Here is a 17,197-nt window from a genome sequence, read left to right as displayed (position 1 = left end):
GCGCTGCCCCCAACCCCTGCCCCCCGACACCCAGTGCTGCCCCCCGACACCCAGCGCTGCCCCCAACCCCTGCCCCCCGACACCCAGTGCTGCCCCTCTGACACCCAGCGCTGCCCCCAACCCCTGCCACCCAGTGCTGCCCCCCGACACCCAGCGCTGCCCCCAACCCCTGCCCCTGCCACCCAGTGCTGCCCCCCGACACCCAGCGCTGCCCCCAACCCCTGCCCCCCGACACCCAGTGCTGCCCCCGACACCCAACGCTGCCCCCAACCCCTGCCCCCCGACACCCAGTGCTGCCCCTCTGACACCCAGCGCTGCCCCCAACCCCTGCCCCTGCCACCCAGTGCTGCCCCCCGACACCCAGCGCTGCCCCCAACCCCTGCCCCTGCCACCCAGTGCTGCCCCCCGACACCCAGCGCTGCCCCCCGACACCCAGTGCTGCCCCTCTGACACCCAGCGCTGCCCCCAACCCCTGTCCCCCGACACCCAGTGCTGCCCCCTCGACACTGCGCGCCGGCCCTAGCCCCCGGACACCGCCCCCCAAGCCGCGGCACGTGGTTCTGCCCCACACACAGCCCGGCCAGGGCCGGCGGCGGCGAGTCCCCGCCCGCGGAGGGGCGGAGCCGCGGCCGCCGAGAGGCACCTGCCGCCCGGCCCTGTGCGAGCAGCGGCGCCGGAGGGAGCCGAGCCCCGCGGGGCCCCGCGCCCGGGCCATGCGGCGGCGGCAGCCCGCAGGCAGCGCGGCGGGGCGGCGCGGAGCCATGGAGCCGCCCGCGGCCGGCGGCCCCCGGGGCCCGGGCCGGGCCGGTGCCGTGCGACGGCGGCCGCTGGCGGGGCTGCGCTGAGCCCCGCGCCCCCCGCGCCATGGCGCTGCCCCCCGGCGGGCTGGGCTGCGCGCTGCCGGGCATCAGCACCGTAACCTATGTCTTCGTTTACAGCCCCAGCGGCGGCCAGGGCGCCCCCCCGGGGCCGGGGCCGGGGCCGGGGCCCGAGCCCGCCCGCCACGCCGCGCCCGCCGCCCTCCGCGGGCCCAAGCGCAAGTTGTACAGCGCCGTGCCCGGCCGCAGGTTCATCGTGGTCAAGAGCTACACGCCGCAGGGCGAGGGTGAGATCCAGCTGAACCGGGGCGAAGCCATCAAGGGTGAGTGTGGGGTGGGCAGGGCACGGTCGGGGTGCAGGGGGTGGGAGCGGGCGGGGGCACCCGTGGGCAGCGCTGATCGAGGGACCCTGGGCACGGCCGGGGTGCAGGGGCTGGGAGAGGGCAGGGGCACCCATGGGCAGCGCTGATCGAGGGACCCTGGGCACGGCCGGGGTGCAGCGGGTGGGAGCGGGCAGGGGCACCCATGGGCAGCGCTGATCGAGGGACCCTGGGCACGGCCGGGGTGCAGGGGGTGGGAGCGGGCGGGGGCACCCGTGGGCAGCGCTGATCGAGGGGTGCTGGGCACGGCCGGGGTGCAGGGGCTGGGAGAGGGCAGGGGCACCCATGGGCAGCGCTGATCGAGGGACCCTGGGCACGGCCGGGGTGCAGCGGGTGGGAGCGGGTAGGGGCACCCATGGGCAGCGCTGATCGAGGGACCCTGGGCACGGCCGGGGTGCAGCGGGTGGGAGCGGGCAGGGGCATCCGTAGGCAGCGCTGATCGAGGGGTGCTGGGCACAGCTGGGGTGCAGGGGCTGGGAGAGGGCAGGGGCACCCATGGGCAGCGCTGATCGAGGGACCCTGGGCACGGCCGGGGTGCAGGGGCTGGGAGAGGGCAGGGGCACCCATGGGCAGCGCTGATCGAGGGACCCTGGGCACGGCCGGGGTGCAGCGGGTGGGAGCGGGCAGGGGCACCCATGGGCAGCGCTGATCGAGGGACCCTGGGCACGGCCGGGGTGCAGCGGGTGGGAGCGGGCAGGGGCATCCGTAGGCAGCGCTGATCGAGGGGTGCTGGGCACAGCTGGGGTGCAGGGGCTGGGAGAGGGCAGGGGCACCCATGGGCAGCGCTGATCGAGGGACCCTGGGCACGGCCGGGGTGCAGCGGGTGGGAGCGGGCAGGGGCACCCATGGGCAGCGCTGATCGAGGGACCCTGGGCACGGCCGGGGTGCAGGGGGTGGGAGCGGGCGGGGGCACCCGTGGGCAGCGCTGATCGAGGGGTGCTGGGCACGGCCGGGGTGCAGGGGGTGGGAGCGGGCAGGGGCACCCATGGGCAGCACTGATCGAGGGGTGCTGGGCACAACTGGGGTCCAGAGGCTGGGAGCGGGCAGGGGCACCCATGGGCAGCATTGATCGAGGGGTGCTGGGCACAGCTGGGGTGCAGGGGTGGGAGAGGGCAGGGGCACCCGTGGGCAGCGCTGGTTGAGGAGCGCTGGGTCCTGGGCATGGCCGAGGTGCAGAGTTTGGAAGCAGGTATGGGGAGTCCTGTAGTGGGATAGGGCAGCCTGGGACCCTGCTGACCCAGGGCAGTGGCCAAGGGCCCAGAACAAAGCTGTGTGCAGGCAAAGCGCAGTCAGCAGCTGGACAAGGGGCTGGTTCCGGTTCCCTGCAGATCCCCTCTCTGCTCTGGGAGCCAAGGACGGTATGAGGAGGGAGGGGCCAACAGAAGTTGGTGGTCCCTTGCCTGACTGGGAGTATTGCTGTCTGCTGCCTTTGGGGTGGCCCCGGTGGGTATGCATCGCCTTAGCCATGTTTGTCTTTCGTGGGCTCTGTTTTGAATAGGAGAATTTCCCTCAGGATTACTCACTCCTCTATGAAGTAAGAAGTGCAGCGAAGGTGATTTGGGGGACTGCAGAAACTTACAGTTGTTGCTGTAAATTCTTGCTGTGCTCCATGCATGTTTCAGGGGATGGGGTTGAAGCCAAAAAGTTCCAGTGACTCTCAGACTCTGCTCACTGGGGTTTTGTCAGTATCAAGTGTTCACAAAACTTCTGAAGTGGTGAAGCGGAGGCTGGAAGCTTCCTTTGCTTGGAAGCTGCTCCTAATGGGACATTCCCATCCTGGCAGAGATGGCGGGGCCTTACCCTGGTGCATATGATTCCATGGATCACCCTCTTGCACACACCGCTCCTGATGACTGTCTGAGATCTTAGAGGAATCTGGTAGCAGTAACCTACCTAGTAAGCAGAAGCTGAGTTTTGCATCTCCTTTTCTTTCCCTGTGGGCCTAATATCTTACCTGCCTGTCCTACATCTCACCCTTGGCCTGGTTCTGCCTGCATTCATCCCTGTCTAGATTCCCAGTAATATTGCCTCCCCCTCTAGAACAGGAATATCTTTGAAAAGAGATGCCGTTGAACTGGATGGTTTGGGGCAGAATGCTGGGCAGTCTCCTTTAAGGACATATTTCAAGAATCGCCTGCTCCTGGCCCAAGCCAGGGGATGGGGCAGGGGATTGTTCTGAGAGGAAACATTAAAGTGACTCTTAGTTTCCTTTTCTTTTTGTATGTTGATTGCTGAACGTTGCTTCACTTCACTGATATTTTCAAATGTCATACGTCGCCAAACGTGCACGTTGATGGGAGAGATTATGTTTGAAACAGAGTTGGCACCACATTTCTCCCTCTCCCCTAAATCCTGGGTTAATATAGTGCCTTGGATGTCTCCTTTCTGTTTTTCTCTTATTTTTCCTACTTCTTCCTCCATTATGTATCTCTGCTTTGTGCTTTCGATAGGCATATAAAATAATGGTTGGGATCAACAGCGTAGGTGGGTTGCTCTTGTCCTCATAATACAGCCTGCAGGGACTCAAGAGCGCGAGTACAACCTCAGGGCAGACTGTTAGGAAGCTGGGCACAAATCCCAGATTGTCTGAGTTCTATACTTTGATTTCACCAACCAATTAGCAAGTGTAAACTCCTCAGGCACTATAACAGCCATAACATGGAGTCACAGACAGTTCCCTTGGGCACTCTGAGCCACCTCGCCATCCAGGTGAATGTACCTTTTGTGATAGATGGTCCCTAATACCAACAACAGTATTCTAGTTACTCCCACTCTCATTGGACCGGTCACTTACCCCTTGTCAGTTGTGCCTTAGGTCTCACACCAAAGACCACGCTTGTAGCTAATCCTATAATAAAATCTATTCAGATTAATTAACTAGGAAAAGGAAACCAGAGTTATTTACAAGGTTAAAGCATAGACACAGATACACAAATGAGTTACAATTGTAAGTTTTGAAAGGTAATAGAAGCTTCTGTAATCAGCAAGCTCTCTATGTCCTTTAGGGCAAATCCAGGCTAAACATCTGGGGATTTCTTGCTTATTCCAAAAAACGCCCCCCCCCACCCCAAGCAGCTCAAGGAGATAACCCAAACAAAAGCAACTTCCTATCTCCTCTTCCTGCCATGTGCTCTGAGCTGAGCGCTCAGCTGTTGATTAGAGTCCACTTGCAGGGCTCATCTTCATGGGGAAGGGAGCAGAAGAACAAATGTCTTTTGTCCTCTTGTTGCTGGTATGTAGGGACATTCCAGTTGCAGCCACCCACAATAGTCCATCTGGTATTGATCGTCCTTTCCTGTAGCATAGCACGTTCTGCTGAAGATCAGCTCTTCACACTAAACATCTCTCTCCTGCCTGGTGATTTACGCAGTCAGAGGTTTAGAGCAGAACCACTCCTGTTCTATCTTACACTATGGGATACGGATGTTACAAGTGACAGTAATGCAGGCAGCAACTGACAAGCATTCAATGAAGTCTAAACACACCCTTATCATTCTAGTTTAACAATATGAACACCCAGGTGAGCTGGACTGATTCCAGCTCTGTGTTTGTCAGTGTGTCATTGAGACATGGGGACCTTGGCAGGAGCTGGCACCTCTCTGCCAGCACCACAGACCTCTCTCATAATACACAAACAAGGGGACAGTCAATTAAACTGAAAGACAACAAACATAAAACTGATAAAAGGAAATGCTTTTTGCACAAAACACAGTTCATCTATGGAATAGACTGCCACAGTGTCAGTGAGGCTGAAATTATAGCGAAATTCATGATAGGATTAGAGATTTATGGGATCTTGAGAACATCCTCAGTTACATTAGACAGGATTTTAAAAAATTGTGTAAGAGCTCCTGCTTCAGGGCAGAAGTCAGCCTCCCACTGACAAGGTTAGGAAAAACCTTCCCCATGAGCAAGAATCCCATCATTTTCACAGCAAGATTTCTTGAATCTTCCTAGAGAGCATTGTATGCTGGGCCCTGTCAGAAAAAGGATACTGAGCTAGGACCATTGGTCTGATTCACGAGTAGGATCTCTGTGCTCAGATTCTAGCCTGGCTCTGACCTGTTGGAAAACTGAGGATGGGAAATATACCCGCTCTGTACCTTTTGGTCTTGTTTCTATTTATTTGTAGTTGTGAAAGGTGCCATCTTGACAGACCTGGAGACAGAAGTCCTCTGTCTAAAGCAAGAGAGGCAGAGGGCAGGAGTGGGCAGCTCTTTACTCTGTCCCTGTGGTGCTATGTTGCTGATCTTGTGGGAAGGAGAGGGATGATCCGATAGATATGGGGTTCTTCCCTTGTAGTTGCTCTTCTAGTTTGCCCTCAGGTTCCCTACCCAGGCAGAAGAGTCTGCTGGGGGCTATAAGGGCTACTTTGGTAGATGTTTGGTCACCAGTTTGTGTACAAACCTGTGCCTCCCATTGCAAGCTGGGACAGAGGTCTGGCTAGTGGCTCTGAGTCTCTTCTGCCTGACCTGCAAGAGTGAGGGACGGTTCCTGGCTGACATGCTGGGGCATTCTTCTGGAGCTGGCTCTGAATAACATGGGTGCCAGAGCATCAGCCTCTCAAGAGACACCTGGGTCTGGGGGGGAGTCAGGATCTGACCAGAAGTGGGAGGGTAGCTCTCTGAGGTTGGGATAATGTTCACAGGGTGCCAATGGCAATGGAATTTCCACAGATGGAAGTACTGAAAGGTGTGGGGGGGAGCGAGAACTAGACAATCTGTCTGGGGATGGAGGTGCTGTACTGGGAGGAGGGTGCTTTAGGGAGCTAGAGAGAAGCAGGGGGAGGTGTCCCTGGATGGCAGAAGGTGAAGAGGGGAGCGGTCTGCAGATGTGGGGGGACTGAACAGGGGAAGATGATGGGGAGAGTTGTTTGGGCAGGGCTTGGTGGGATCGGGGCTGAGAGGATGGATGTGTAACATTTCTCTCTGTCAGGTTTCAGAGTAGCAGCCGTGTTAGTCTGTATTTGCAAAAAGAAAAGGAGGACTTGTGACACCTTAGAGACTAACAAATTTATTTGAGCATAAGCTTTCGTGAGCTACAGCTCACTTCATCGGATGCATGCAGTGGAAAATACAATGGGGAGATTTATATACATAGAGAACATGAAACAATGGGTGTTACCATACACACTGTAAGGAGAGTGATCACTTAAGCTGAGCTATTACCAGCAGGAGAGCGGGTGGGGGGGGGACTTTTGTAGTGATAATCAAGGTGGGCCATTTCCAGCAGTTGACAAGAATGTCTGAGGAACACTGGGGGGTGGGGGAATAACATGGGGAAATAGTTTTACTATATGTAATGACCCATCCAGTCCCAGTCTCTTTTCAAGCCTAAATTAATTGTATCCAGTTTCTCTCTGTGTCTCTCTCTGTGTCAGTGGTGTGGGACATGTGAGGGTGTCTCTGTGTGAGAAGTAGCTGTTCAGTTGAAGGTATGTTGCCTTCTGCCATATAATCCTGTACTGTTCCCTGTCTTCAGGATGGCACAGCAGGTTCTGAAGATGCCTGGGTTAAGTTCTTTGTCAAAGCGTTTGCCTTTTCACTGTTCCTTCTAGGGCTGTTGAGGCTGCAGGACAAAGTCTCTGAGCAAGTGTCTGAACTGCTGGGCTTGGTGGCATCAGGAACCAGCAGAAGCGCTCCTTGCTATTGAGCCTGCAGGAACTGTTGTCAGCCACAGAGCTAATCGCTTGCCTTCCAGATGGGGATACTGCCCTTCGCTAGTGGATTTCCTGGGGCGTGTTCAGCACCACATTGAAGCACATATGTGGGTGGAGGAGGGGAAGAGGCAGGGGGATTCTTCTGGGCTGTTGTGCTGGGGTGTGTGTGTGTTCATCTGGACTCTAATACTTTAACTATCTTGAGGATGGCTGGTAGCAAATAACCACACATGAATCAGCATAGAAGTTCCATGTGTAAGTTACTTAAGGACAAAATCCAAGCCAAGGGGAATTCGTCTTTGATCTGCTTCATGCGGATAGGGAGCCATGGGGTGAGAATGCTAGGCTAGTGATCATCATCTGCTGGAATTCAGTATAGCAAGGATGTAGGAAGAAACAGTTGACAGACACAGCAGAACAAGGGTATTCAACTTCAGGAACACAAACTCGGGGTGAATTTAGAAAACTTGTGAGCCTGTTGTCATGTGAGTCTGGTGTGCTTTATACTCCCAGAATGATAGAGATTCCTAAGGAATCGCCATGATGTATAGTAGTGGTTTGTCTGGCTTAGGGTTTCATACGGCCATTCGTCAGCAGAGTATCTAAGCAACTCCTGTGTAAAACTAATAGCACTAGCGAAGTCCCTAGTGGAGTTCATGAAGTCCTGCCTCTCCACCCTTTTGGGGGTTTAAATCTTTGCTTGCGAAGGGGTTATAGTTTTGTTTGCTTGCTTGGTTCGGATTTCTGGTTATTGTTTTTTGTTTTTTTTTTAATTTTATTTTGTGTGTGTGCGGGGGGAGGTATGGGATGTGGGGGGTGGGGGGAGCTGTTATAGTGGTATCATTCTCATGGTGAAAAGGATTTTGTTAAAGCGCAAGGGTTTGCAGTGTTTCCTAACAATAGTCAGACTCTGGATTTGCCTGGTCTCCTCTGAAAGATCTTTATACAGCCAGAGCCCCTAGACAGCCTAGTTTGTACTGGGCCCCTGAGTGCTTCGTTTGTGATCTGTACTGTCCCAGAGGAATGCAGCTGTTTGGGATCTGTACTGTCCCAGAGGAATGCAGCTGTTTGGTGGTTTGTAGATGGAGATGTGGCCACTGCGGTAGATGGGGCTTAATCCATAAATAGGACCCAGGCCTTAAAATGCCATTTGAAACTGATGGGGAACTATTGGAGGGATTTGAGCACAAGTCTGGTATATCATGGGGGCCTCGATCACGGAGGAGGCAGGCAGCTGCTTTCTATACCAGCTGCAGCCTGTGCATCATCTTCACATTCAGCTTCAGAAACAGTGAATTACAGTAACCCAGTGGGGCAGTGATGAATGTATGGATCGTCGTGGCCAGGTTCTCGTCCATGATGGAAGGGGTGGAGTTTTCTGGAGAGCGGGATGTGAAAGCAGGTGTTTTTAGTCACTGAGGCTACCTGCTCCTCCAAGCTTAGTGAGGAGTCACACAGGACCCCAAAGCTTTGCATCACTTCAACGAATGGGGTCTATGCATGTCATAAAAATAAAGGGAAGGGTAACCACCTTTCTGTCCACAGTGCTATAAAATCCCTCCTGGCCAGAGACACAACCCTTTCACCTGCAGAGGGTTAAGAAGCTAAGGTAATACTACAAGAAGGATGTGGAAAAATTGGAAAGAGACCAGCGGAGGGCAACAGAAATGATCAGGGGGCTGGGGCACATGACTTATGAGGAGAGGCTGAGGGAACTGGGATTGTTTAGTCTGCGGAAGAGAAGAATGAGGGGGGATTTGATAGCTGCTTTCAGCTACCTGAAAGGGGGTTCCAAAGAGGATGGCTCTAGACTGTTCTTAGTGGTAGCAGATGACAGAACAAGGAGTAATGGTCTCAAGTTGCAGTGGGGGAGGTCTAGGTTGGATATTAGGAAAAACTTTTTGACTAGGAGGGTGGTGAAGCACTGGAATGGGTTACCTAGGGAGGTGGTGGAATCTCCTTCCTTAGAAGTTTTTAAGGTCAGGCTTGACAAAGCCCTGGCTGGGATGATTTAGTTGGGGATTGGTCCTGCTTTGAGCAGGGGGTTGGACTAGATGACCTCCTGAGGTCCCTTCTAACCCTGATATTCTATGATTCTATGTAACCTCACTGGCACCTTACCCAAAATGACCAATGAGGAGACAAGATACTTTCAAATCCTGAGGGGGGGGGGGGGGAGAAAGGGTCTGTCTGTGTGATGCTTCTGCCGGGAACAGATCAGGAAAGCAGACTCAGAACTTCTGTAAAGTTAGTATAATCTAGCTAGAAATGCGTTAGATTTCCTTTTGTTTAATGGCTGGTAAAATAAGCTGTACTGGAGGGAATGTATATTCCTGTTTTTGTGTCTTTTTGTAACTTAAGGTTTTGCCTAGAGGGATTCTCTATGTTTTGAATCTGGTAACCCTGTAAGGTATTTACCATCCTGATTTTACAGAGCTGATTCTCTTACCTTTTCTTTAATTAAATTCTTCTTTTAAGAACCTGATTGATTTTTCATTGTTCTTAAGATCCAAGGGTTTGGGTCTGTGTTCACCTGTACAAATTGGTGAGGATTTTTATCAAGCCTTCCCCAGGAAAGGGGATGTTCTTTGTTTAAAATGCTTGGTGGTGGCAGCATAGGGTTCAAGGACAAGGTAAAATGTGTACCTTGGGGAAGTTTTTAACCTAAGCTGGTAAGAATAAGCTTAGGGGGTTTTCATGCAGGTTCCCACATCTGTACCCTAGAGTTCAGAGTGGGGAAGGAACCTTGACAATGCATCTTTAGGGGAAGGTGCAAACAGTCTATTAGGCACCTCTTCGAAGTGTTTACTTCTGCCAGCCAGGATCACTTTGTTCTTACCTGGATTCACAGCTTCAGGGTTAACTGTTCCTTTGACTCCCCTTCTGGTCTTCCTTGAGGGGGACCCACTTAAGGTTTTAGGCATCCTAGTAGTCCCCTCACTTGGGTCAGAGACCCGCATCTCCCTCTTTTCAGACCCAGAGTTTAAGCTTGCAGTCCCTCTGCACTCCCTGTGATTTCCCAGCAGGTCTGACCGGGATCCAGTATCCATAGTTAACTCTTTCTCCAAGGGTTGTAACAGTCTATGCCAGTTGCCAAGCAGCTTTCACAAAGCATACTGCATTTACTCTTGGGGAGATTACAAACACATGTTAAAAAACCTCCAAATGCCTACATTCATGCTAAAAGCGTACCAGAGGTCACCCTCAGCTCCAATATAGGGCTCTGGTAGGTGCAGTCTTTCAAACCCCAAACCTCAGTTTGCCCCCTTGATTACAAGTTCATGTAAGTTTTTAGCTCAGAAACCAGACCCCAATGGACAGTTCATTTGTTCTTTTGCATAGTTCGGGCCTTTGATCTCTAGTCTCTGGGGACAGGTAATCACAAGTCAATGGCCCTCTCCTCAGAGCGTAGCTTCGGAAGGCTGAGCTTTTCGGAAACCAGGGTTATGTAATTTGTGTTAACCACTCCCAAGAGAATCCCAGGAAACCCAGTTAACACTTAGTACCCAAAAGTCCATGCCTGGCACATTTCAGTACAGTGGAGTTTTATCTTACACGGGGGTTAGGTTCTAAAGTCAGCGCATAAGGCGAAAATTGGCTATAGTCAAAATTACCCTTGAAAATCCCTTAAATTGCCCATAAAGTAGAGTATACACTCCATCACTCAGCGCACAGTCAACGTGTGGAACTCCTTGCCTGAGAAGTTTGTGAAGGCTAGGACTATAACAGGGTTTAAAAGAGAACTGGATAAATTCATGGAGGTTAAGTCCATTAATGGCTATTAGCCAGGATGGGGAAGGAATGGTGTCTCTAGCCTCTGTTTGTCAGAGGGTGGAGCTGGATGGCAGGAGAGAGATCACTAGATCATTACCTGTTAGGTTCACTCTCTCTGGGGTACCTGGCATTGGCCACTGTTGGTAGACAGGATACTGGGCTGGATGGACCTTTGGTCTGACCCAGTATAGCCATTCTTATGTTCTTGATTAATAAAGAATTAAAGGAGGGTAATGTAATTAATGCAAATCAACATGGATTTTTTTGATGAGATGATGAGTTTGGTTGATAAAAGTAATAGTGTTGATGTAATATACTTAGACTTCTGTAAGGTTTTTGACTTGGTACCACACAGTATTTCAAAACTAGAATGATATAAAATTAACATGGCATGCATTAAATGGATTTAAAACTGGCTAACTGATGGATATAAAAATGTAATTGTAAACCGGGAATCGTCATCGAATGGATGTTTTATTTTTTTAGTGGGGTTCTGCTGGGATCAGTTCTTGGTCTTACACTATTTAACATTTTTATCAGTGGCCTGGAAGAAAACATAAAATTCTCACTGATAAAGTTTGCAGATGACACAAGAATTGGGGGAGTGGTAAATAATGAAGAGGACAGGTCACTGATACAGAGCGATCTGGATTGCTTGATAAACTGGTGCAAACAAACAAGATGAGTTTTAATATTGCTAAATGTGTACATTTAGGAACAAAAAATATAGGCATATTTACAGAGTTGGTGACTCTGGGAAACAGTGACTCTGAAAAATTTTTGAGGGGTGATGGTGGATAGTCAGCTAAATATGAGCTCCCAGTCAAACACTGTGGCCAAAAAAGCTAATGTGATCCTGGGATGCATTGACAGGGGAATCTCAAATAGGAGCAGAGAGGTTATTTTACCTCTGTATTTGGCTCTGGTTCAACTGTTGCTGCAACAGTTCTGGTGTCCATAATACTAGAAGGATGTTGATAAATTTGAGAGGGTTCAGAAAAGAGCCAAGAGAATGATCATGACTAAGATTAAAATATTGTCTTGGTTATTTTTAATAAAAGTCAGGGACAGGTCACGGGAAATAAACAAAAATTCATGGAAGCCTGTGACCTGTCCCTGATTTTTACTAAAAATAACTGTGACAAAACACGGCTGATGGGATGAGAGCCTGAGCCCTGCTGCAGGAGCGGGGGGGGGGGGTCCAGCACCCGCTGCTGCTATGGCTGAAAGCTCAGGGGTTCCCCTGCCACTGGTGGCATTTTGGACCTCTGGGGTCCACCTCACTGCCCACAGTGGCTTGGAGCTCCAGGGCTGGCATCTCTGAGCTCCGGGTCCCCCTGCCGCCCATGGCGACTGGGAGCTGCAGCGGTCCCCACCGCACCCTGTAGTGGCTTGGAGCTTTGGCGCTGTCCATGGGAAGCTGCGAGGGACCCCTGCTAGCTGGCAGCTCCAGCCCCGCCACCCCAGGGCTGAAGCAGACAGTGTCACAGAGGTCTCTGGATATCACGGAATTTGTGACCTCTGTGACATACTCTTATCCTTAATCATGCCTTATAGTGATAGACTCAAGGAACTCAATCTATTTAGCTTAACAAAGAGAAGGTTAAGGGGTGACTTGATCACGGTCTGTAAGTACTTACATGGTAAACAAATATTTGATAACAGAGGGCTCTTCAGTCTACCAGACAAAGGTATCCCATGATCCAATAGCTGGAAGTTGAAGCTAGACAAATTAATACTGGAAATAAGGCGTAAATTTTCAATGGTGAGGGTGATCAACCATTGGAACAACTTACCCAGGGTTGTGATGGATTCTCCATCACTGACAATTTTTAAATCAAGGCTGGATGTTTACTCTTAAAGCTCTGCTCTAGGAATTATTTTGGGGAAGTTATATGGCCTCTGTTATACAGGAGGTCAACCTAGATGATCATAATGGTCCCTTCTGGCTTTGGAATCTATCAGTCTATGAATTAATAGTATGTATAACTGCGCACTAGATCAGAGCAAGGGTCTGGTCTGCTGGTTCTGATTGGCCGATACCAGATAATTCAAAAAGAAGATACTAGAATCCACTTACATATGGAGTAACCTCCTGCCAAAAGGGGAGTTGGTTTCTAACCAAGTCAGTGAGGGGGCTGGCTCGTGCCCTGAAGCAGGAGTGCTAGTAACCTGTATGTTCTCGTGCCTAATGTAGTTCTGTATGTTCTGATCCATATAAAGGTTTGATCCTTTTTTTAATCCTGCAGAGCTGTTGATCTTGATGATATTATGTGGGCAATGAGTTTCCCAGGTTAATTATACCTTGTGTAGAAAAGTATCTCATTTTATATGCTTTAAATGTGTTGCTTTTCAATTTTGTTGAATATCCCCTTGTTCTCATGTTATATGAGATGGTAAACTGGGTTCTTGTACTTCTGCTGTCTTCTCAGTTTATCGTTTTATATTATGTCCCCTTTTGATGGGGTGGACTAGGTCCAAAGGCCCCCCTGCTGGGGGCCTCAGGGGTCTGCCATATCCATCCCAGGAAAGGAGCAGTGGAGAGGTCCTCCAAGCAGGCTGGAGTGGCTGCAGGGGAAGCAGCCCATCAGGGCCGAGGAAGGCCATATAAAAGGAGCTGCAGAGCAGAACAGCAAGTTGCTGCTGGAAGCTGGAGAAGAAAGGACTGCATGCCTGGCTGGCTGAGGGAACTGCAGCACAACAGACAGCTAAGCGGGGACATGGATCAGGGGTGCGAGAGGCTCCTAGCTGGCTGCTAGGACTGAGCCAAAAACTGTTTGCTAGCAGAACCAGGGGAGCAATGAAGGAGCTCCGGACTGGCTGTGGACACTGTGTAAGGACTGAGCCTGGGGAGGATTGCAGGAAGATAGTGTCTCCAGGGTGGAAGTCCTGGGGATACAGCCCCATACCAGGGCTGGACTGGTTTGCAGACCGTGAACACACCCAACCAAGGGAGGTGATGGATTCTTTGTGACTAGAAGTCTTCACATCAAAACTGGACATAGTTCTAAAAGAGACACTAGCTCAATCCAAAGTTATAGATCTCAGTGCAGGAATCTCTGGGTGAGAGTCTTTGGCCTGTGTTAGGCAAGCCAGAGTACTGATCATAATGGTTCCCTCTGATTTGAAAATCTCTGAATTCTAAATTTGTATCCAAGGGGCTCTGGGACTGCCACTTCCACCAATCCATTAACTTGCCTGTGTTATTTCCTAACCCCCATTTGCACGTTGGGAAGGTGAGGTTACGCACACTAGATATTCTACAGGCTCTCAGCTATTACTAGGATATGACTAAATGTTTTCACCAATCACCTCTCCTATTTGTTGCTCAAGGAGATAACATTCTACCCAAAGACTCTCCAACAAGTAGATAAGACCATGTATCCAAGCCTGCTGTGAACTGCCAGGACTCATTAATGTCCTGGCACGAGGGCTCACTCTGCCAGATTTAAAGTAACTTTATGAGTGTCTTAGAAGTGTCCAATTTTAGACAGAGGTAAAGCTGCATTCAGGAGCTCTCTTTGTGCTTTTACCTAGCTTGACTCTCTCTCTAATATCCAGGTCTGATGCTGGATTTGGGAAAATTGAGACTTCTCAAATCTTCTAGAAGTGACTGCTAACTAATCACCGGGAGTGGGGACCCACACAGACAATGCTCAGACAAACTTACCAATGATAAGTGTGGTTCTTTGACATTTCTGTCTGTGTGGATCCCTGCCATCCACCGTCCTCCTCTGCTGCTCCAGTGTTTTACGCTATGATGGTGGTTGAGTTAGGGAAGTGCTCAGTGGCAGTTGTTGGGGGTGCACCTACTTAGACACCTGGGGTAGGGCCACATGGTCACAGGCAAGGAGCCTCTCCAGAGCTTCTGCGCTTGTGCACGCACTGAAGTGGGGCGGCACACTAAGTGTCCAAAAGAAGTACATTCACTGTAGATAAATGATGCTAGTTCTTGCAAGGCTAATGGAAGGTCTTTTGGAGCCTCTGGGGATCTGCTCCTTATTGTATCTGTCCCCCTGCGGCTGTGACCTCTGCAAGGAGAGTTTCAGAGCCACAGGGTTGGATGGAAGAACCTTTCCTAAGGACGAAGATTTCCTAAAATCCTATCCCAAGTTCTTGTCTGGAGGTCTTGGGTTATTGCTTAAATCAGACAGCTTCTTTTCTGATATTTTCCTCTGTCTCATGTTCTCCCTGGTTAAATAAGATTCTACACCTTGGATTTTCAGGGAGCTTTGATATTTGACACAAAAACGTCAGTCTTTCAAAAAATCCTCAAGGTTGTTTGTGTCTTCTGGTGAAATGTGAGCCAATCCATTTCAGACCAGAGGTGATGGAAACAGATAACATCCTCTATTCTGCTAGGTGCTGTGCTCATTGAAATACCTATGCCAGATAGACTAAGAACATAAGAGTGGCCATACTGAGTCAGACCAGTGGTCCATCTAGCTCAGTATCTTGTCTTCTGAAAATGGCCAGTGCTGAATGTTTCAGGGGGAATGAACAGAACAGGTCAATTTTAAGTCATCCGTCCCCTGTCATCCAGTGACCGCTTCTGGCAGATGGAGGTTTAGAAACACCCGGAGCATGGGGTTGCATCCATGACCATCTTGGCTAATAACTGTTGATGGACCTATCCTCCATGAACTTATGTAATTTTTTTAACTCAGTTATACTTTTGGCCTTCGCAGCATCCCCTGGCAACGAGTTCCACAGGTTGACTGTGTGTTGTGTGAAGTAGTATGTCTTTTTGTTTGTTTTAAACTTTCTGCCTATTAATTTCATTGAGTGACCACCTGGTTCTTGTGTTATGTGAAGGGGTAAATAACACTTCCCTGTTCACTTTCTTCACACCAGTCATGATTTTATAGATCTCTATTATATCCCCCATTATTTATCTTTTTTTATTAGGTGAACAGTCCCTGTCTTTTTAATCTCTTCTCATATGGAAACTGTTCCATACCCCCGATCATTTTTGTTGCCCTTCTCTGTACCTTTACCAGTTCCAATATACCTTTTTTGAGATACAGCAAACGGAACTGCATGAAGTCCTCAAAGCGTGGGCGTAACATGGATGTATGAAGGGACATTGTGATATTTTCTCTTATTTATCCCTTTCCTAATGGTTCCTAACAGTCTATTAGCTCTTTTGATTGCTGCTGCACATTGAGCAGATGGTTTTCAGGGAACTAGCCACAACGTTGCTAAAATCTCTTTCTTGAGTTGTAACAGCTAATTTAGACCTGATTGTTTTATATGTGTAGTTGAGATTATTTTTTCCAGTGTGCATTACTTTGCACTTACCAACATTGAATTTCATCTGCTCTTTTCTTTCACAGTCACCCAGTTTAGTGAGACTCCTTTGTAAGTCCTTGCTGTCAGCTTTGGACTTAACTATCTTGAGTAATTTTGTATTTTCCATAAACTGAAGGTTTTTCTGCTGTGGGTGGGAGGGTAACAGATTTTGCTATACCTGTTTGTTACATGCAAACTGTTGAGGATCTGCACAATTACAACTTGGAGCTCCATGCCCAGTTGTACAAAGTATTATTCTTTCAGACTGGTTGGTCCATATGAGAGAGCAATGTTCAGTCACTTTTCAGTTGGTTGTACTCCTCCACCCTGCCCCTGCAGAGGATCCCCATTCAGGAGGAATCTGTGAAGATGATATAGACATGAAGGAGAAAAAGAGGTCACTTACCAAAGTAACATTTGTTCTACGAATACAATGCCCCACTGACCCTCCCTGCTTGCTTCTGCTTTGGAGATGTCACGGCTATGCCTGGTGTTGGAAAGGAACTGAAGAAGAGTTGAAGCTGAGAGCTTTTGTAGAACCAAAGGTATCTAAGTAATGCTGGAACACAGGGTCAGGCACATGTTTCCTCAAAGGCTAACTTATTTCAAATCAGTTCCGTTGCTGCGTGGCATTTCATGTGCTCACACAGCATGGATCTGCAGATGCGCTGCATTCAGAGAACCAAAGTTACTTTGGTAAGTCACTACTTTTCTTGCAGACTTTCTTCTTGCAAAAGAATGAGTGAGTTCTCTCTTCACTAGCTTATCGTCCCTTCATTGAATTCCACAAAGATAGGATTCCCTGATGCAAGGGTCAGATTGGGGTACTCAAAATGTGATATTCTGTGAGGTTACACTCCATATTCTTTATAGAAATATGCTTATGATATGAATATGGATAACTAAGATATATTTTCTCTAAGATAGGTCTTGTAAGTGTGACAGGGCAAGGCCAGATGGCTATGGAAGAGTAATGGAAGATAGATATATTAGCTCCAGGCTACATAAATCCCTGGTACCAGGGTAAGTGAAATGGCAGCTGCTCTAGGTTGATTAAGACACCTGGGGCCAATTAAGAACTTTCCAGAAGGCAGGGAGAAGGCTAGGTTAATTGGGTCACCTGAAGCCAGTCGGGCTGGCTGAAACTAGTGAAAAACCTCCCAGTTAGTCAGGTGGGAGTGGATGTCAGGAGCTGTGGGAAGAAGTTGCACGGTTGGAGAGGCTGAGTAGTACACACCATATCAGGCACAAGGAAGGAGGCCCTAAGGTAAGGG

The 17,197-nt window shown here is 50.0% G+C and overlaps 1 protein-coding gene across 2 annotated transcripts in view; it reads left to right on the top strand.

The window, feature by feature from the left end:
- Window positions 1-17,197, top strand: part of SHANK3 (SH3 and multiple ankyrin repeat domains 3) — a 695,549-nt gene that overhangs the window by 387,699 nt on the left and 290,653 nt on the right. For both annotated transcript variants that reach the window (XM_043500373.1, XM_043500369.1), the window contains exon 13: window positions 939-1,141. In XM_043500373.1, the coding sequence (XP_043356308.1) occupies window positions 939-1,141 (203 nt within the window). The remainder of the gene's footprint in view (window positions 1-938; window positions 1,142-17,197) is intronic.

Source organism: Dermochelys coriacea, chromosome 1, assembly GCF_009764565.3.
Source record: "Dermochelys coriacea isolate rDerCor1 chromosome 1, rDerCor1.pri.v4, whole genome shotgun sequence".
In the NCBI taxonomy this organism is placed as follows: Eukaryota; Metazoa; Chordata; order Testudines; family Dermochelyidae; genus Dermochelys; species Dermochelys coriacea.
The sequence above is the reverse complement of the archived record's forward strand: the minus strand, read 5'-3'. Positions and strand labels throughout refer to the sequence as shown.